The sequence below is a fragment of the Cutaneotrichosporon cavernicola genome (assembly GCF_030864355.1).
Source record: "Cutaneotrichosporon cavernicola HIS019 DNA, chromosome: 6".
Taxonomy (NCBI): Eukaryota; Fungi; Basidiomycota; class Tremellomycetes; order Trichosporonales; family Trichosporonaceae; genus Cutaneotrichosporon; species Cutaneotrichosporon cavernicola.
Genome location: NC_083398.1, coordinates 2074308 through 2093944, shown reverse-complemented (window position 1 = coordinate 2093944; position 19637 = coordinate 2074308). Strand labels below are relative to the sequence as shown.

General features: G+C 58.5%; 9 protein-coding genes across 9 annotated transcripts; 5 read left to right on the top strand and 4 right to left on the bottom strand.

Annotated features, from left to right (window-relative positions):
* Positions 1–596: 596 nt before the first annotated feature.
* On the top strand, positions 597–1157 carry CcaverHIS019_0608160 (uncharacterized protein; the record flags this gene model as incomplete). Its single annotated transcript, XM_060603316.1, has 2 exons — positions 597–909; positions 1048–1157. 2 exons carry the CDS (start codon positions 597–599, stop codon positions 1155–1157), a joined length of 423 nt encoding a protein of 140 aa, XP_060459622.1.
* Positions 1158–1588: 431 nt separating this feature from the next.
* On the top strand, positions 1589–3280 carry CcaverHIS019_0608150 (uncharacterized protein; the record flags this gene model as incomplete). Its single annotated transcript, XM_060603315.1, has 5 exons — positions 1589–1790; positions 1897–2106; positions 2158–2361; positions 2484–2664; positions 2734–3280. The coding sequence occupies 5 exons, from the start codon at positions 1589–1591 to the stop codon at positions 3278–3280; spliced, it is 1344 nt and encodes a 447-aa protein (XP_060459621.1).
* A 1634-nt stretch (positions 3281–4914) lies between these two features.
* On the top strand, positions 4915–5565 carry CcaverHIS019_0608140 (uncharacterized protein; the record flags this gene model as incomplete). Its single annotated transcript, XM_060603314.1, has 4 exons — positions 4915–4987; positions 5050–5083; positions 5122–5244; positions 5385–5565. The coding sequence occupies 4 exons, from the start codon at positions 4915–4917 to the stop codon at positions 5563–5565; spliced, it is 411 nt and encodes a 136-aa protein (XP_060459620.1).
* A 52-nt stretch (positions 5566–5617) lies between these two features.
* CcaverHIS019_0608130 (uncharacterized protein) lies at positions 5618–7021 on the bottom strand (the record flags this gene model as incomplete). Its single annotated transcript, XM_060603313.1, has 3 exons — positions 5618–6618; positions 6806–6884; positions 6941–7021. 3 exons carry the CDS (start codon positions 7019–7021, stop codon positions 5618–5620), a joined length of 1161 nt encoding a protein of 386 aa, XP_060459619.1.
* Positions 7022–7456: 435 nt separating this feature from the next.
* Positions 7457–10668, bottom strand: PFK1 (uncharacterized protein; the record flags this gene model as incomplete). Its single annotated transcript, XM_060603312.1, has 5 exons — positions 7457–8612; positions 8647–8936; positions 8971–10144; positions 10234–10264; positions 10431–10668. The coding sequence occupies 5 exons, from the start codon at positions 10666–10668 to the stop codon at positions 7457–7459; spliced, it is 2889 nt and encodes a 962-aa protein (XP_060459618.1).
* A 607-nt stretch (positions 10669–11275) lies between these two features.
* On the bottom strand, positions 11276–12975 carry NGG1 (uncharacterized protein; the record flags this gene model as incomplete). The annotated part of the gene is made up of 4 exons (XM_060603310.1): positions 11276–11758; positions 11798–12516; positions 12569–12688; positions 12798–12975. 4 exons carry the CDS (start codon positions 12973–12975, stop codon positions 11276–11278), a joined length of 1500 nt encoding a protein of 499 aa, XP_060459617.1.
* A 692-nt stretch (positions 12976–13667) lies between these two features.
* CcaverHIS019_0608100 (uncharacterized protein) lies at positions 13668–14587 on the top strand (the record flags this gene model as incomplete). The annotated part of the gene is made up of 4 exons (XM_060603309.1): positions 13668–13701; positions 13785–13843; positions 13972–14169; positions 14435–14587. The coding sequence occupies 4 exons, from the start codon at positions 13668–13670 to the stop codon at positions 14585–14587; spliced, it is 444 nt and encodes a 147-aa protein (XP_060459616.1).
* An 861-nt stretch (positions 14588–15448) lies between these two features.
* On the top strand, positions 15449–16881 carry CcaverHIS019_0608090 (uncharacterized protein; the record flags this gene model as incomplete). Its single annotated transcript, XM_060603308.1, has 7 exons — positions 15449–15486; positions 15575–15705; positions 15738–15928; positions 15961–16023; positions 16057–16134; positions 16171–16278; positions 16312–16881. 7 exons carry the CDS (start codon positions 15449–15451, stop codon positions 16879–16881), a joined length of 1179 nt encoding a protein of 392 aa, XP_060459615.1.
* A 618-nt stretch (positions 16882–17499) lies between these two features.
* Positions 17500–19043, bottom strand: CcaverHIS019_0608080 (uncharacterized protein; the record flags this gene model as incomplete). The annotated part of the gene is made up of 3 exons (XM_060603307.1): positions 17500–18647; positions 18722–18961; positions 18998–19043. 3 exons carry the CDS (start codon positions 19041–19043, stop codon positions 17500–17502), a joined length of 1434 nt encoding a protein of 477 aa, XP_060459614.1.
* Between the last annotated feature and the right edge of the window lie 594 nt (positions 19044–19637).

The following is a 19637-nucleotide window of genomic DNA, read 5'->3' as shown; positions in this document are numbered from 1 at the left end:
CCGTCAATGCGTCTTCATACTTGAAATTTTAGGAATGTCAAAGGAATTCTCAAGAGAGGGATCCGAAGTATCTGTAGAGGTAGTGCTTCTCGTCAGAGAGCTCCCAAGCATGGTAAACGGCCAGCTTTGTGGTCAAAGCAGATGGCCAGCAGACGGAATTTCTGTGGGTGTGTAGTCTGACGTCAGTCCACGTGAGTGAGTTAGTTGACCCAACCAAGGAACCAGTCGGGTTGGGTTGCGAGTTGCTCTCTGGCAAGCCTCCAGGGTGGGTGGTAGTGGGGGAGTGGGAGCATGGGAGAGGAGGCGCACAAGACACAGCCACCAGATGCACCAAACGAGGAGCGTGGGCGCGTGGGATGTTTGGGTGAATGTATGCGGTCAGCTGTGCGAGAGCGCTCGGATTGTGCTATTGTGCTCTTGTGCTCGGGAGAGGGATTGCTTTGTGCGCCCGCATAACACTGCCAAGAACCCCGGAGAATCCGTGAAACGGAATGTCACTCTCGGAAGACATGACGCAGCACGCGTCAACATCTCCTCTCCTCTACTTAAGAACAACTGTCCCGAGTCACTCATTTCATTCATTCATTCCATTCAAAATGTCACTCACAGGAACCTGCCTCTGCCGCGCCGTCACCGTTACGATCAAGGACACTGCGCCGGTCAACGCCGAGGGACTAGAGGTGTGCGCGTGTACCGATTGTCGACAGGCTACGGGAAGCGGCCGCGGTGGAGAGTACCTCCAGGTCACGCCGGATAATGTTACCTTTGCGGGAGAGGAGAGTATCAAGATGTACGAGAAGAGGACGGATGCGGGAAACACTTTCCAGCGCCACTTTTGCACCAAGTGCGGGAGCTCGATTTATGGCAAGACGACGTTCCACGGTGGTAAGATGGTGGTTGTGAATTCTGGTGAGTCCATCCTGTGTTGGCGAGGAGGATTGAGGAGCTGGGGGAAAGAGAGTAGATGAGAAGACGGGGAGGGTGTGGGAGGGGGAGCAGAACAGACTCAAGCTTGACTCAAGACTCAAGACTCAAGACTGACACCAGGCCTCTTCCCGCCCGGAACGCTCCCCAAGCCCAGCATCTACATCTACCGGAGCAGTGCTGAGAAGTGGGACAAGCCGATCGAGGGCGTCACGGCGCTGGACAAGATGTAGAGCAGTGCAATAGTGCCGTACCCGTAGCGCAGTAGTGCCGTCGCAGATCAAGTTTATGCCTCTTATCATGGACTCGCTCCTTGACCCTTGAACGCCGAGCAGTACGCGTTATCTCCATGGATCTGAATAAGCACAGCCCGCTTCAGAGATGTCGTTTGAATGACGTTTGTATGAATGTGTCAGTACACCGTCCAGAATGCCGCTTAGATAGCCGGAGGACATACATCCAGTTAGTCAGACTCGGGTCCCAAATCTATTCGCCGCAAGTCTCGGTGACAACAAACGGCTCCACTCTCCTCGGCGCCGCGGAACGGCCAAACCCGTCGACCGCGTCAGCCTCAGCGAAATGAAGAGCTGAAGCAATGCAGACCTCATATACCGCCATCATTTTCGAGTTGCCCACTCACCTGTTTAGCTTCACACCCATCAGAATGGCTACCAACGGTGGCCTCCCGGCCTTGGACGCCGAGGAAAAGTCCAAAATACCCGACTCGCCATCGCTCAATCCCACCGAAGATAGCCCCACCGAAGATAGTGCCCCAGCTCACACCCTCGATCCACCAGATGGCGGACTGCAGGCATGGTTGTGTATCGCCGGCTGCTTTCTTATGCAGTTTGTCCAATTCGGCCTGAGTGAGTCACCCCAAAGACTCGCATCTACCCCTATTGCACTCTTTGCTTGCCAGGGTCCACGCCCAGTTACTCGCCCGCTCGCTCGGCCTGGACGCGCTGACCCCAGTCAACACCTTTGGTGTCTTCCAGGATTACTACGAGAAGACGATCCTGTCAACTACGTCACCCGACACGATCGCGTGGATCGGCGGTGTCCAGCAGTTCCTATTGTTCTTCGGCGGCCTCGTTGTCGGCAGGTGGTTCGACGCGCACGGCGCACACGTCCTCATCATCCCCGGATCCATCATCATCGTGCTCAGTCTGATGTTTGTATCCCGTGAGTGACTCCGGCTCTTCCAGTCCCTCCAGTTCGCTCGGCTGACCACAGTGAGCACAAAATTCTACCAGCTCATGCTCTGCCAAGGCGTCCTCTTCGGTATCGGCTCGGCCCTCATCTTCCACCCCACCATCGCAGTTCCAGGCCACTGGTTCCGACGACGTCGCGCATTAGCCATGGCGATCGTCGGTGCGAGTTCCGGTGCGGGCGGAACAGTTTGGCCCATCGCGTTCAACGAACTAATCAACAAGATTGGTGAGTCACCCTCCCGCTTCGCACCGCCAGGTCTGAGCGTTCCATCATCCGAGCAGTGTCCGAGGTCCATTTGGAGCCGGATAAGCCAAGTGGCATAGTTGGAGAAAGCCCACTAACACCAGGCTTCCCGTGGGCCCTCCGCACTGCCGGGTTCATCGCACTCGCCCTCTTCTCCATCGGATGCGCACTCGTCCGCACTAGGTTACCGCGCAAGACGCCAACCACTTGGGCCAAGGTCTTCCAACCCTTCCGCGAGGTGCCGTTTATTCTACTCACCGCGAGTGTCTCGGCCGTGTTCTGGGGGTGAGTCACCGGGATCATTCATGTCCACTTTACCCTCCTCCAACTCGGCCCGCGAGCCACTAACACCAGCCTCTATTCGCCCTTCTTCTACGTCTCTGGCCGCGCGGCACAACTCGGCGCGTCCTCCTCCCTCGCGTTCTACTGCGTGAGCTTCATTAACGCCGCCTCCACCGTTGGCCGCATGCTCGCCTCGGCCGGCGACCACTGGGGCGCGTTCAACGTCCTCATCACAGCCGCGAGCGGGATGACCATCGTCTGCTTCGCATTCTGGATTCCCTTGCATACCGTCGCTCAGGTCGTCGCCTGTGCCGCGACGTACGGCCTCTTCGTGGGGATGTACATCGCAATCATCCCGGCGTGTATTGCCACCACTGGTCCCGCACACGAGATCGGCTTGCGCGTCGGAATTCTGTGGGCCGTTGTCGCAGTGTTCTCCCTCACTGGGCCTCCGATCAATGGCGCGTTTGTCAACAAGCACACCACCACGGACGGGTTTGTCACTGATGCCGGATATCGTGCCGTCGGGATATTCACAGGTGTCGTGTGCCTTGTCGGTGCCATGTGTGCGATGGGATCCAAGTTCCGGGTCAGTGGTAGGGTGGGTGGCATCCTGTAAGAGCCCTTGTATCATCTAGACATGCAACTATAGAGGTTTTCACTTGAATGGGAAGGAGGAGGTATCTCGATGGTGCCTACAGTAGTACAGTATTCGTCGGTGGTTCTACTGTACCTAAGCGGCCATGGTTCTGTTCCTCACAGGAGATGCGAGTATTGGGAAGAACGGGCTGCGTTCCTTTCCGAGGAAGATGTTGGTCTGGAAATGGTAGCTGAGATGGAATAGTTTACGACGACAAAGGAAGGGATGGAGAAGTGGAAATAAGCAGGTGGGGAGGTTTAAGACGAGGTTGGGGCTGTGACTTGTATAGAAGACTTGAGCGGTGGAGACTTGGAAACGAACCCCGTCGAATGGAAATTTTGTAGTCGTCGACTCCCTTCTCGATCCCAACACCGCCCCAGATCGATTCAAAAGTAAGGGGAAAGTTCCCCAAGTGGCGGAATGTACGGATGTTAACAGAACGACGGCCGATCCAAGTTGTCGCCTGCACATTTCGTAGGATCGCTTCCCCTTCTTGCGACAGACAGTCCAACACCTTCAAAGAAACTCCGTTGGCCGTAATACTGAGGTAATCGATCTTCCGGAGTTGAGGCAGTTTGGGAGAGGATCCAGCCTTGGTAAGGGGCGTAAAGCCTGAGAGCACGATCGTTTCCTCGAGTTTAAGAGTGATGTGAATGCAAATGGTAGGATGAGGAAACACCGGAGGCAGTCTTGCCTTTAGGTCGCGGTAGGAAGGTGGGATTATGTTTTGGCCAGAAGGTGTGGAGTGGATGGCAGAGTGTGTCGGCTGGAAGCCGGACGAGTCAACTAGAGGAGATGGAAGCGTCGACGTCGAAGATTCAGCTGGGGTATTGCAGGCAGTCGAGAGCTTGCTCGCTGCAGCTTGCGTAAGGGAAGGGAGGGCGCCTCCTTTCCAGTCTCCGCCAAAGACGAATGGCGGGGCGCGAGGGTTTAGGAGTCTCAATGGGATAGACGGGGCTGGAGGAATCGTGGCGGAGGAGGAATGGCGGTCTTGGTCCACGACATCGAGGTCATGTTCTTGGCAACTGATGAGACCTGTACAGTTAGATGGTCGTATGAGATTCAGCTGGCTGGGGGCCGATGCATCATCCTTTGAGGGTTCTTGGGACATCATCGAGGTGGAAGGATGGGACTCGAGGCCGTTGGGCCCGGGACGGCAGGTCACGCGGTGACGTTGGGTTCTGCGCCGTGGAGATAAGGTGGGGAATACAGAGAGGAGAGTAGATGTCGGCAGATACAGTGGTAGAGACAGGAATAGGTGTGGTGAGGAAGATGGAGGACAGGTGGATGCGCAGGTTGACAAAGGACACGGAGTCACGATGGGTTTATGTATTGCCAGTGGCAACCTTCGTTATTTGTAGCCTCGCACCAACATGCTACTTGGCACTCAGCACGATCAGTACTTGGCTCCGTGGCCCAGTAATCATTTTCGCACTATTCATCACCTTGGTGGGCATTAGGCATTAGCGCATCAGCACTTCAGTGCGCCGCATCAGTGCCACAAGCTAGATGTGCCACTTTGGCCCCATTCCCCGGCCACCATCGAAATGACGTCGTTCCTTCCCACATGCCACAACTTCCCATCCGCTCTTGCCGCTATCACAACATCAACAATGGAAGGCTCCTGCCTTTGTCGCGGCATCAAGGTCCGTATAAATGCAAAGCCTGACGCTGTACATGTGTGTCGTGAGTGATCTCATCCCCCCCCTCCCGTCCTCTTCCCTCCTTCCTCTGGCCCGCTCACATAGACTGTACCGATTGCCGCCAGTTCACTGGCGCCATGTACGTCCAGCTGTGTTGTCACATCTAGCTGACGCCAGTGCCGCGTTTCTCCTTCCCGTCTCCCGCGACAAGGTCACCATCACCGGCTACCCGAGTGGATACGCGAACAAGAGCGACGCGGGGGTGACCGTCAAGCGCTACTTCTGTGGGAACTGCGGGTCGTGAGTGTCTCGCTCGGTCAGTGCTTTGCCTGACCCGTCGTCCTCCATTACCATCTCGTCCTCCCACTTATAACCCTCCACGGCCCGCTTTACCTGTCCTGCCGGATATCATTTGTCGAACGATCCATCCGCTCACCCAGATCTCTGTACGACATCGGTGGGCAAGAAACTAACATGTACTATGTCCACGCCGGCCTCTTTCCGTCCCGTACCCTCCCTGCACCTGGGAAGGAGATATTCCTCCGCTCCGCAGAGGAATGGACGATCCGCTACCCAGGCTGCAAGGTCAGCGAGACAGAGGTGAAGAACCTGGGACCGTAACATTGGAGCGAACCTCCCAGTAGATGTACGAATGCATAGTCTAATCTGCCCACTAGTCAAGCTCAGTCCCCACCACAACCTTAATCACAGCCTTGCCCTCAGCATCCCGTCCAGCCTTGACGGCCTCGAAGGCCTCGCCTGCCCGGTCGAGGGGGTAGCGGTGCGTGACCATCTTGGCGACATCGCCCAGCCGTCCAGCGCCAAGAAGCGCAAGTGCCTCGGGGTAGCAGTTGGCGTAACGGAACACGCCGTGGAGGTCGACCTCACGGAGAAGGGTCGCCGCGGCGGGGAGGAGCATGTTGGGCGTGCCCATACCGACGAAGAGGACCTTTCCGCCCGTCGCAGCGGCATAGCAAGCGAGCTGCATGCAAGGCTCGACACCCGTGCACTCGAATACGGCGTCGAATCCGTTCTCCAAACCGTTCTCCACAATGGCTGGCGAAGCCTTCAGGAGGTCCCAGTTAGCCTTGGCGGCCTCAAGGCTCTCTGCTCCCGAAACGCGTGGTCCCTTGGGAAGGGTGAAAGTAGTGTCGGCCCATCCCATCTCCTTGGCAAACCCGAGCTTGGTCTCCTCGATATCGACGCTCACAACAGTGCTTGCTCCACAAGCCTTGACCAAGCTTGCCGCGAGCAATCCGACCGCACCAGCCCCAATAACGAGCACCTTGGCTCCCGGACGAAGCGCAGCCTTCTTGTATGCGTGAAGCACCACCGAGAGGGGCTCAGCAAGGGCCGCCTCGGTCATGCTAACCCCCTTCGGGAGGAGGTGGCACAGGTGCGCGGGGTGGACCATGACTTCGCACAGCGTGCCGTCGAGGTGGGGGTGCGTCTTGGCCGAGCTGCAGAAACGCATGTTTGGGCACAGGTTGTACCGTCCGTCCTTGCAGTACGAGCAGGTGCGGCAGCTGATGCCGACTTCGAGGGCGACACGGTCGCCGACCGACAGGTTGGTGTTGGGCCCAACGGCGGTCACGATACCGCACGATTCGTGGCCCAGAACAAGGGGGTCGCGGATCTTGAAGGTCCCGTTGGCGCCGTGGAGATAGTAGTGGACTGGGGTTAGGGCTGCCGATCGAAGCGAGGCGGCGTGCGATTGGGGTTTGGGGGGTGGCGTGGGGTGAGGTGAGCAGGCATCCATCCATAGATGGATGCCTGCCTGGCCACTGAACTCATGGGAGCTGCCACTCATCCGCGCAGACCCATCACCCCTCCAAACCCTCTCCCCACTCGTCGTACTCACGATCAGAACCACACAGTCCAGAAACACCCATAGCGACCTGCACTTCTCCCTCCTTCGGCTCGCGCACCGGACGGTCCTCCTGAATGTCAGCTTGCCCAACCCTTTCCTCCCAATACGAGAGGTGGGACAACTCACCACACGCAGATCCAATGCGCCATGGCACACAGCCGCCTTCTGGGTCGTCTTGCCTGCGAATGAGGGGGTAGCGACAGTCATGTTGTTGTTGAATGGGAAATGGATCTGCAAGATGAGGTGTGGAGAATATAACCCAGAGAGCTTTGACCGGATGCCCGGTCCGGAGTCCGGTCCGCTGATCCGGGTGGGATTAGGTGGTGATTCATCCCTCCGATTCCCGCTGTAAGGCCGAATGACATGGGTTTTCGTCCAACACTGGATGCATAAGTGTTAGCAAAAGCACACCCTTGTCGAGAGCGTATTGTTGCATCGCCGTCCGACCGAATCGGACATGAGCGGAGATTATCATCACCCCACCGCACAGTCAATCTATGCATCACTTCACTACTTGCAAGACTTAAGAAAGGGAATACTTCAAGTGATACTTTGTAATCAAGAGGCTACGAGGCCAGGGCAGCAGCAATTCAACTTGCCTGAATCGCACTCGCTACATTCCATAAATGGAATGGCAGCAGCTCAAAACGCCTGCGACCGGATGCTCTCCCGGCGGAAGCGCGCCTTGTTGCGCACCTGCCGGTCCATGTCGACGAGCACGCCGGTGCGACCTCCCATAACCTCGGTGAGTCCTTTTACACCGGCCCACCAGACGTCGGTGCCGCGGCGGCGCTTCATGTCCGTGTGGTTCTGGACATCGCTCATGCTCGCAAAGACAATCTTGCTGCCGCGGATGGCGATCATGGCCGCAGTCTCGTGCCCAATCATCTCCTCACCCGCGCGGCGGCGGTGGAACGCCTGCGAGCCCGGCTGCGCATGCTTCTCCAGGAACTGCATGGAGAGCATTGCCAGACGGGCAGCACGCGTCCGGTCAAGAGGCGAGGGCACGCCGCCCTGCAGCGTATGGCCGAGCGAGGCCGAGCGCGCATCGAACAGGTCTGCACCCTCCTCCTTCAAGATGTTGGTGATCACCTCGGTCGTGTACACGCTGGACGACTTCTCGGAGCGGATGACGAGCCGCCCCTCACTCTTGCCCTTCTCGTCGAGGGCGTAGCGCTCCTTCAGGAACTCGACATCCTCGACAAGGCACGAGAGGTTGATCCCCTGCTCTGGCGTGTAGACTAACAGAGCACCAACTGCGAGGGCACCGAGTACGGCAATGTAACCACTCATGCCGCCCTGCACGTCGACGACGAAGACACGGTTGCGCGATGCAGCCGCACTCTGCTTGATAGCGTCTGCGGCGACGACGAGAGCGTTCAGCGACGTGTCAGAGCCGAGCGAGAAGTCGGTCATAGGGACGTTGTTCGAGATCGTAGCGGGAAGGTGCACCATTGGGATGCACAGCGCCGGGTAGTTGTGACGCGACTTCTCGAGCAGACGCACAGAGTTGTAACCCTCGAAACCGCCAATGACGAGCATGGCATCAATCTGGTGACGCTGCAACGCGCTGGCCACCTGTCCCATGTCGACGTCCGGCAGAGTACGATTCGTACCGAGCTCTGAGCCACCACGTGTCGTCCAGTTGTCGACACGCAGCCACGAGAGCTCGCTCACATTGTCATCGAGTAAGCCTTCCCATCCGTTGTAGATCGCAAGTGGGACGTGACCTCTCTCGTGGCAGAAACGCACAGCCTGGCGCGTCGCCGCGTTCATGCCTCCAGCAGGCGCGCCGACGCTGTTGTCAGCAAACCCCAACCCAGGCGTCTTACTGGATAATGGCAATGCGCAGACGCATGTCGTCCGGCAGCCTCTCGCTCGCAGGAAGCGATGAGGAGATATTGAACGCAGTGATCATGTCGGTAAACTCCGAGTCACGGTATGACATAGCGAGGTCAAAGTCCATCGCCTCGATCGCGTCCGCGACCTTCTTGGTCTGCGCGACAGCCTCGAGCAGCGGAATCTTGGTGATCTTGTTCTCCGAGATACCGATCATGTACGACGGCGTGTTGGGAGTTGCCTCGAGGAGGGTGTCGACAGCTTTGACACCCTGGAGGGTGGGCTGGAGTCAGTTTCAAGTCAACCACTGAGCTCACGAGAATGCGGTCAAAGGCAGCAGGGACACCACCGCGCTGCGTGTGTCCGAGGGTCGTGACCCTCGTATCGAGGCCGAGGCGCCCGCTGAGAATCTCTTTGACGTACTCGGGCTTGATTGGCTTGAGGTCGCTATCAAGCGCACCCTCGGCGACGATGACAATGGTCTTGCGCTTACCAAGGCGGCGGTGCTTCTTGAGCACGCCACACATCTCATCCTCCCAGTTCTGCTTGGGGGGCGGGTGCTCCGGGATGAAGATGAAATCCGCACCGGTGGCCACTCCGGCCATTAGCGCGAGCCAACCGCAGTGACGGCCCATGACCTCAATGACGAAAGCTCGTGAGTGCGACGAAGCAGTCGAGCCAATCGAGTCGATAGCCTCGCAGATGCGGTGAAGGGCCGTGATTGCGCCGATAGTGAGATCGGTCATGGCCATGTCGTTGTCTATCGAGCCAACAAGACCAACAATGTTAAGGTGGCGGTGGGCTTCGAGCTCCTCGGCAGTGATGTCGCCCTTCCCTTTCAGCTCCTTGATAAGGCTGGGCCACTCGGCACGCAGCATGTCGGCGCCGGTGAGCGAGCCGTCACCTCCACATACGGCCAGGCAGTCGATGCCAAAGCGAATAAGGTTGTGAGCGGCCTTGAGGCGACCCTCGCGCGTGCGGAAGCTGGGGCAGCGGGACGAGCCGATGAGAGTGCCACCCTCGCCGAGCCAGCCGCGCACATCGTCCCAACCGACGCGCACAATGTAACGCCCGCGCAGCGTCTTGCCGCCACCGACATTCTCCTCGGGCATGTGGAACGCGCCGTCCTCATCAATATCGGCCTCGCCCGCACCGTCGCGCAGCAGGCTGCCGTAGCCGAACGAGAGCGGAGCGGCCGTGAGGGGCGCGACTCTCATCGGGTCGCTAAACCGGACGGGAACGTCCTCGTCATCGGTACTGTCGTCGTCACTTGACCCTTCGGACACGTCACCAGTCACGCGTGCAGCGGCAGCGCCGAGTTTGAGGTCCTCCGGCGTGAACGACTGGGTGAAGCTGAAGGTCTGCATGGCGTTGATCGAAGGCGAGGGCGCCTCCGAGCCACGACGAGATGGAGCTGGCGTCGGTACGGCGGCAGTGTTGCCGCGCACCAGGCCCTCCCATCCCTCACGGATAATGTACGCCTGGCAGCCGCTGATGTCAGTTTAAACCTCTAAGAACCGTCGGTATGCGGCGCACAGGGCACCAAGCACGCCCCGTGACAAACGTGCATTGTCACTCACCGGGCAATGGCCTGTCTTACCACAGCGCGGACTTTGGTTAGCGTGTGTGTGCAGGGGCGCTGAGGCAGGTGGACAGAATGTGGATATGGATGCTTGGATCATGGATCCAGCGAGACGAGGGAGGGGTGTCTGGAAAGAAAGGAGGTTGGATGTTCCCAGAGCAATCACTGTTTGCACCAAGCCCAGCGTTTACTCACCTGCAGCATTCATACCGGCGCTGTCGCCGCCAGATGTAAGCACAGCAACCTTCTTCTGCCTCTTCTGGCTCTGTACATCCCACTTGATTCTGGGGCCGGGGGGTGACAGCGTCGCGCGGGCGGCGCGGGGTGGGGTTAGGGCAATCTCCGAGGGAGGCTGGGATGGAGTCTGGGTGCCATTGGCAGGGGTGACAGTGCCGACGGGGGTGCCCGAGCCGGGAGAGGGGGGCATGTCCATGACGGAGGACTATCTGTGGTGGGAGAGTGTGTGAAGAGGTAGATGGATGGGAATGAGTTGATAAAGTGTTGACGTGAGAATATATCTCACGGTAGACGGTAGACAGATTGGACAATGGTATACAAGTATTGCAAGATGGTGATGGGTTCGTCGTCATCCACAATCTGCCCATCTTGAATTTGAGGCACGAACCTCGAATCTATTCGTTTGAATTACTTGCGCTTGTACGCTTCGTCCCCGCGTCCCCGCCTGCTTTGATCTACAAAGCCTCCCCAAAATGGCGTAAATGGCCAAATGGCCAAGCAAGTTGGCAAGGACGACGAGGCACAAATGCCCCACTCGTTCCTCTCTCATCCCCCTACTTGCTTGCTCTCCCTTGATCCCTCGATCCCTTGGTTGCTGCAGCTATCGACCAATGCCGCCGGCAAAGCCACCAACTATCAAACCCCTCAGCCAATCACGCCTCTCCTCACCTAGCCCAAACGTCGTCATCCCCATAACTCTGATAACAATAGGAAAGTACAAGGCTGCCCGCAGCTTCGGCCTGCCGCCGGGGCCCGCTGCTCGCCGATACATATAGTGCTACACATACACACCTGATATGAAGCTACACAGCCGTGCCGTCGTCGTCGGCGTCGGCGTCGTCTACATCCATCGCGTACGCATTGTCACCCTTGTCCCCCTCCCCGATGCCTTCATAGATGCTGTGCCGCGGGATGCCCAGCACCTCACCTTCAGGCCGGGCCTTCATAACCGAGCCCACAGCCTTGTCCCATTGATCCCGGAGGCGCACCACTCGCAGGAGCTCGGCATTAACCGAAGGACGGCCGTCGCCTACAACCTGGCCGTTGACGAGCTTCTTCTTACCGCTCGAGCCGTGCTTCTTCGTGCGCTTCGCCCACTCGCTCTCGATGAACTTGTCCATCGACTCCAGGTACGCCTGGTACTCGTTGTACGCCAAGCGATTCTCGGCCTGCTTGACGAGGCGACCCTTGCGCTGTTCGTTGACCCCCATCTGTACCTGCAGCTCGCTCTGGCATGTGCGCAATGACGACGTGATCTCGTCATCCTCACGGCCGGCAGAATCAAACTGTGTCATTAGCGACCCGCCTAGCATGGTACCACACACCTCTTCATGCTCGCCTAACAGCATCATATGCCGCATCTCCTTCTTGACCTTGTCCTCCATGTCGATGCCGTCGGTGCGGGGAAGCGGTCCCGGGTCGCCCTCGGGCTCTGGGATGCAAGCCACGGCCTTCTGGTACGTCTCGCCGAGGTCCTGGCCACCGACGACACCTGAAGTTAACCGTTCAGAGAACGCGCCCAGCTCTTCGACGTCGCCGACGGAGTTGATACCTTGCGCAGCCTTACGTTGCGGACGCTGACGGAATAACGGCGGTACTGAGACGCGGGGTGTCGTGTACGGTGCGCTACCGTCCTCCTCGTCCCAGACTTCGGTGAAGTGCCGGCCACGCGGCGGTATCTGGAACAGATCGGGCTGATCCGCCTTGAACGCTAAGAGCGCCAAGTCGTCATGGCGGAGATCGCGCGTGTATGGTTCAATGGTCTGCCAGAAGGTCTGGCACGCGATCTGGCTAGGTGCCTTCCGGTCGCTGAAGTCTTCCTTGACCTCGTTCTGGCGCTTCGGGCCAGGTTTGAGAGGCTTCTTCACTCCAGGACGTCTGGGAACGAGGGGCCGTTGCAGTGTTGGTGGCGGCGTCCAGTCAAAGTTGTTGCTACCGCCTGTCGCCGCAGGGAGGGAAGGTGCAGGGCTCTCCGTTGGACGTCCCTTGTTGTGCGCGAGCTTGATCTTGAATCCGGGCGCGGCCTGGGGCTGCGGTGTCTGGGCTAAGGAGGTCAGCTTAGAGCGAGGAAGAAGGTGGCAAAAGAGGTGACTCACACAAGGGTTCGTCGTCAGAGTCGACGACGCGCTTCTGCTTCTTCTTCTTGGGCATCCCGTATGTTTGTTGCGAGTTTGGACGGAACGAGGCTGACGAAGCGTTCGATGGAGCTGGGGATACTGCATCGTCAGCTATCTTCCTTGTACGCGTAACGAATGCTTCCTTCCTTCCCTCGAGTCCACATTCCGACTCTCAAAGGACATCCGCAAAGCGTGTCAAAGTACTCACCACGCTCGTGCTTGACCTTGATGTCGGAGTTCGTGTCCACGCGTCGCCGCTCGACGACTTCCAGTGCCGCACCAGCGCGCTGATTTGCAGCCAAGGCCGCTCTCTCGCGCTCATCTGTTTGTTCCCGGTCTTTGCGCTTCTGTTTCTTGAGGCTTCGGTCCTCCTCTGGCGGCGCCATGTTGGCGAGCCGCGCCTTGGCGGCCGTCCTCTGGGCCTTTAAAGTATTTGACAGTTGCTCTAACTCATCTATGCTGGGTAGAGGAGGATAAGACGTGGATTGGACGAGGGAGAAGAGGGTGATGGGTTTGGGCGGCATGGTGAAATGTCAACGCTGGGATGTGATTGTCGCCGCTCAGCGCCAAGAGAGGGGGTGGTGGCCGGGTTTCGCGGTTTGTGTAATCGAATGTGATTGGGGTAGATGCAAGTGTTGAGGAGTGAGAGACAGGTTTCGCCGTGAAGGTTAAGATGATGATGACGGTTTATGGATGCGACAGAGTAGAGTAGAGTAAATAATACTATGATTGTGAGTGCGTGTTGTGAATCAACTCGAGTGAGTCAATGTCATGACCATGTGGGCAAACACGGAACCAAATCTGGCCAGGGCTCAATCATCTCAGTGAGTGAAACCCTGACCATTGGCGCATTCAGGCCCCACACTCGATCGGCCCCTTTCCCCCCTGGCCCCCTTTCCCCCCTTTACCGCCCTTTGAGGCAAGAGGTTGACCATCTTTGGCTGGCCTGACTGTACCACTGTACACTGTACCTCTGCTACTACTACCTCTTCATCTAATCTCCCATTAATTTACATCAGCCTCCCCCCGCCTTCCCCCGACAACTCTCTAGTCCCATCCCCCTCCATCTATTCTCATCATGGCAGACGTCAAGGACCCCAAGATCCAGGATGGTACGTGTCTTTCTTCGCCTCCGTCATCACGCCTCATGGCCTCCACGCAGTTCCTGGCGCCCGGGCTATCACTGACATTTTAGCCTACGAGGCCGTCCGCTCTGACAAGGACGACACCACCTGGCTCCTGCTCAACTACGAAGTAGGTGCGAGTTTGTGGAGAGCACGAGCAAGCGCGATCTTTCCGTCCAATCGCAGTCTGTGCTTCCAGCTTGATCTAGACAGCTGAAATACCCCATCATCACACCACACGACCACGCTGACTTTTAGTCGGACAGGTCTGACAAGCTCGTACTCTCCGAGACGGGCACGGGTGACATTGCCGAGTTTTCGTCAAAGCTCGACCCGGCAAACGCGTCATTTGGCTTTGTGCGCGTCAAGTATTCGAATGACGACCACTCGTTCCGCGAGAAGTTTGCGCTGGTCATCTGGATCGGCGAGAACGTCCGGGTTATGCGCAGGGCCAAGGTGAGTGCGGCAGATGAGCGGCAGAGGGTTGCCCGATCGGTTCGAGCGATGGCAGAGGGGCGGCCGGGGATGGAGGCTGCGTTGGAGGACACCAGGGGAGCGGTAGTAGGCGAGGCGACGTTGCCTGTTCAGCACAGTGCTTCAAGACGGAGAAGCACTGTGCTGGTATGGTCCACTATCCCCGCGGCTGCCAGAATCGCCTGAACCCTTGCACCATTCTCCATCATGCGCTAGATGTCGACTCGTGAAGCTGGTCTGACCCCAGGTGTCGGTCCACACCGGTTCAGTCAAGGACGTGATCCGCTCTTACGCCCTGGAGATCTCGGCCTCGTGCCCCGCAGACTTGGAGTACGACGACATTGTTCAGCAGATGCGTCGTGCTGGCGGCGCCAACTACGACCGGAGCAAGTTTGACTAGACATTGGGTTTTGGATAGAGCTGCAGGATATGTGGATCTGCAGCGTGATATGCCATCTCGGCGGTACATCTTTGGCTCGATTTGACGGACGAGGACTGCCCCTCGGATCGAGGAGAGCGGACAGCGATCTTGAACGCCGACATCTGACTTCTGCAGCCTCCTTTTGCGTGTGTCACATCAGATCTTGGGGCTTTTGAATCCGCGCAAGGACGTTATCTGATCCCCGCCACATCACATGCCTGATCAGCCTAAGAATTAGCAGCTGAGCTCTGCAGATGCGACGCGGACGAGCACGCCAAAACTGGTCTGGTTGCGCGGTTGGCCGGTTGGCAGGTTGGCCTGCCCCGAGGGAAGGAGGCAAGTACCGGATGTTCGGTTCCGGAGGAGCATCTTGGCCCAAACGCGGCTTTCCGCTGCAGCAGTTTGCTTGTCTACTGTGCCACTAATTGACAGACCTTTTGATGCAGATGTTGCCAAACAGTGTGCTTGTGGGACTGTGGAAGAAGAAATGAGGAAACAATGCAGAGAGGTAGACGACACGTATGTGGAGTAGATTGGTGAACGTGGCAGGTCAGGTCAAGGGATTGATTGAGGTTCGGGCATTGGGCATTGGGCATGGGCAGGCAGCAGGCAACAGGCAGCAGGCAGCAAGCAGACGACCCCTATACTGGCCCATGGTTGCCCTTGAGCTTACCTCCACCATCAACCCACCACTGCCGCACTGAGCCGATGTATTAGCCATTAGCAATCACCCATCATTCGATAACCTTCCCTTACATCGCTCATTCTCTCTTTCACTCTTCCTCTCTTCTATTCACTTTCCATCCTCCTCCCCTTAACCACCCACCATCCACTACAACAATGGCTGACGCGTCCTCGTCTGCACCGGACGTCACCATGTGCGTCCTCCCAGCTGCCAGTTCCTAGCTCCGTCGCGCGGTGGCGCGGCGCCCGTCCTTGGCCCACGTAGCACCAGACTGACCGCAGCACCGTCAAGGGCCCCTCGGAGCTCAAACTGAGCATCACAATCGCGCCCTCCAAGACAGTCGCCGACCTCAAGGAGGCCATTTCTGCCAAGAGCGATGTTGAGAAGGACCGCCAGCGCTTGATCTACTCTGGTGCGCGCTCCTTCGTTCCTAACTGATATCAGGCAAGGTCCTCAAGGACCCAGACACGATCGCGTCGTATAAGATCCAGAGCGGCCACACGATCCACATGGTCAAGGGCACGGCCAAGCCCGCCACCGAGAGCAGCACCGCCCAGACCGCCCGCCTCCCCACCAACATGGGCACTGGACTGGCCGCTGGCAACGTCGTTGATGGCGTCGAGAACTACCACCACGTATGTGGGCGTGGATGCGTCGCTGACAGCAGGGTCTCGCGGGCTTCAACCCGTTCCAGGGCATGGGTCTCGGTAACCTCAACGACCCCAATGCCGTGAGTTTGCTGGCTCGCCCTAGCTAACAGCAGATGACCGGCCTCATGGACAACCCCGACTTCCTGCGCCAAATGAGCGACCTGCTCTCGCGCCCAGAGGTCGTTGACCAGGTGAGTATGCAGTTGCCCTATCTCAGCTCACATCAGATGATCGCGTCCAACCCTCAGCTCGCCGCGATGGGCCCGCAGGTCCGCCAGATGATGCAGAGCCCCATGTTCCGGCAGATGATCAGCAATCCTGAGACGCTGCGCGCGGTGAGCTTCCTATGGTGTGCGAGCTGACGCCAGATGATGCAGATGCAAGCGGCGATGCAGGGCAGCGGTGGTGGTCCCGGCGCCGGTGGCATGGGTGGCATGGGTGGCATGGGTGGCTTCCCCGGCATGTTCGGAGGTGGCGGCGCTGGTGCTGCAGGTGGCACTGGTCCCGGCACACAGAACGCTCCCACCGACCCCTTCCCCAACCTCTTCGCCCCTCAGGGTGGTGCCAACCGCGCCGGCTCTCCTCCGGCTGGTGGGGCTGGTGCAGGTACGGGCCCCGGCGCTGGCACGGGTGCAGGCGCAGGCGCTGCAAACCCTTTCGCAGCTCTGTTTGGTGGTGGTGGTGCCGGCGGTGCAGGCGGTGGCTTCAATCCCTTCGCGATGGACCCCGCGATGTTCGGCGGTAACCCGTTCGGCGCGCCGACCCCGCCCGCTGACACGCGGCCTCCCGAGGAGATCTACGCGACGCAGCTCGGCCAGCTGAGCGCGATGGGCCTGTGGGATTCGGAAAAGAACATCCGTGCCCTTCGCCGGACGGGTGGCAATGTCGAGGCGGCCCTTGAGCTCATCTTCTCGGGGCAGATGGACAACGCCCCCTAATCTCCCTCATTTAACTCCACTGTTGAGCTCGTACCACCTAATCCCCTATACCCGTTTGTTATCTCACGCCTTATGCATTTATGCGTTACAGGTGATCGGGACTACTACCTGCGTAGCGCCCTCGAGCAAGCCGGCGAGATTGTCCACCTGCACCCTATCGATAACTCTGCCGCGCACCTTCATGCGCTCGGAGATGTCACTAAAGCAGGAGCTCATGCACACGTTCAGGTCGTTGACGTTCCTCCTTGTGGCACCTGGCCTAAGCGATTCCACTCGTACTCCAGCGATGCTGACGATGATAGCAGGAATAATGATACGTAACCCCGGGGATGAGCGACGTGGGAAAGTCCTCGTGCGCCTCCATGCGTAGCGTGGCAGAGATAGAATTAGGGGGTAGCGACAGGCCCTGCGAACTGTGACGACCTAAGAGAGTCACAGCTCAGAGGACAGTGGGGCGTTCGCGGGAAGATGATAATCTCAGATGGGGGTAGCTTCGAACTTCTCCTCGCCTCTGCTCAGGTACGTCCTTCCTGGCAGTCACCGTCACTTCGTTGCCACGCTGGCACACGAGCCAGCAGCCACGCAAACCGCAAACCAATATTCATAATACAGCGTAATCTAGTGGGCCTGAGGAGCGCCGGCAAACGGCTCGCCCTTGGCGGCGGCGACCCAGTACGCGCCCTCGGGGAACGCATAGTCCATCATGCTCTGGTCGAACATCTCGATGCTGTACCCGGTCTTAGGGTCGAGGGGGACGTTGTATCGGCCGTCCTTGTTGATGGACACGGGGAAGAGGAAGTGCTCGTGGAGGTGGTCGACAAATTCGAGGACGTTGCGGTCCATGGTCCCGCTAACGCAGATGTAGTCGATAAGCGAGAGGTGGATGACGTACTCGCACAGTCCGACACCACCGGCGTGAGGACAAACGGGCACGCCAAACTTGGCGCTCATGAGCAGAATCGCAAGAATCTCCTGCACGCCGCCGACGCGACACGAGTCGATCTGGCAAACGTCGATGGCGTCGAGCTGCAGAAGCTGCTTGAAAGTCATGCGGTTGTGTGCGTGCTCGCCAGTCGCCACACCAATTCCGTATGGCTTGAGGGCTTTGCGGATAGCGGCGTGGCCCACAGCATCATCTGGAGCAGTAGGCTCCTCAATGAACCAAGGCTTGATGGGCTCAAGCTGCTTCATGTACTCGATAGCCTGAGGCACGTCCCAGACCTGGTTGGCGTCCACCATGAGCACGCACCCTGTCGGACCAGCATTCTTGCCCTCGATAGTCTTGGGGTCCACAGTCCGCCCAGCAGGCATGTTGGCCGGGTTATCGATAATGCTCCGGATGAGCTTTGCGCGCCGGAGGTCGTCCTCGACATCGGCGCCAACCTTGAGCTTGAAGTGGTTGAAGCCCTGGGCAAGCGCCTCCTTGGTCAGGCGCTCGACCTTGGCATCGTCGTAGCCCAACCACCCAACAGATGTGGTGTACGCCGGATATCCGCGCTCAATGACCTCCTTCTCGCGCGCCGCCTTGCCAGCCTCCTGCTTCTTAAGCAGAGCAAGTGCCTCGTCCTTGGTAATCGCGTCGGTAATGTACCGGAAACAAGTCGACTTGACAAACTCTTCGGGCGTAAAGTCGACAATGAGCTTCCAAAGCGGCTTTCCACGAGCCTTGGCGTACATGTCCCACAGAGCGTTGGACACAGCGGCAGTAGCGAGGTGGATAACGCCCTTCTCGGGTCCGAGCCAGCGGTGCTGCGGGTCCGCGACGACTGGTGTGAGCTCAAACGACCTAAAGAGCTTGCGGTTAAAGGAGAGAGTCGATACAAGCCGAGGAGATACTCACGGAAGTCGAAGAACTTGCCCATGTCGGCAAAGATCTCCTCGGCATCCATCCCAACAATCCGATTAGCCACCTCCTTGATGGCGTAGCAAACAATATCGTTTCCGCGCCCAATAGTAAAAGTCATTCCGTAGCCCTTGAGCCCCGTGTCCGTCTCGAACACGACCATAGCGCTCGAGTAATCGCACTCCTTGTTCATGGCGTCCGTCCCGTCGCCAGTGACGTTGGTCGGGAACCGCACATCTGCTGTCAGCTTCTAGACTTCCAGATTAAACTCACCGTGCACCTCAAACTTGGAGATCTTGCCAGAATTCTGCTGCGCCATGGTGTTCTTTGTGGTTGTGAGTACTAGTGCTTGCGCTATTATAAAGCGTGTTGGAAAGATGGGCCTGGTTGTCTCCGGAAGGGGTGGGCGTGGAGCGGAAGTAGCATAGTAGGACCGGAGTTAGCGGGCCGTCCGGGCCGGGCGCCGGACCGGGCGGCACACGCGGTGGCGTTGGGTTGACCGGTCCGGAGTTGAGTCACGTGTAAGGGCCGTGCAGGTCGACCAGAAGGCCACCGTGGGAGAGTCTGACTGCGTCTCCCATGATTGTATTTGTCTCGAGTACTATCAACCCACTTTGACCCCTTCCTCGCGCTGTGGCAGCCCCGCTGTGACTTGCGTTGCACCCATCGCCGGGCGCCGAGACGCCATCGCACTCGATGCCCGCGCCCGACGGACGTGTATCGGGCAACGGGGATGGCTGACCGCCAGGGAGCAAGGAGGGCCAAAAGAAGTATCGTATCGTGGCGCGCCGCCGCCGACTTTCCCCTCTTGAACACCTTTTAGCCGCCTTTGCCCAACATACCGCGTGTACAGACGGCCCCATGCTATACTTTGGTCCGATCCTCTCGCAATTCTCGGCACCCGTACCAGATT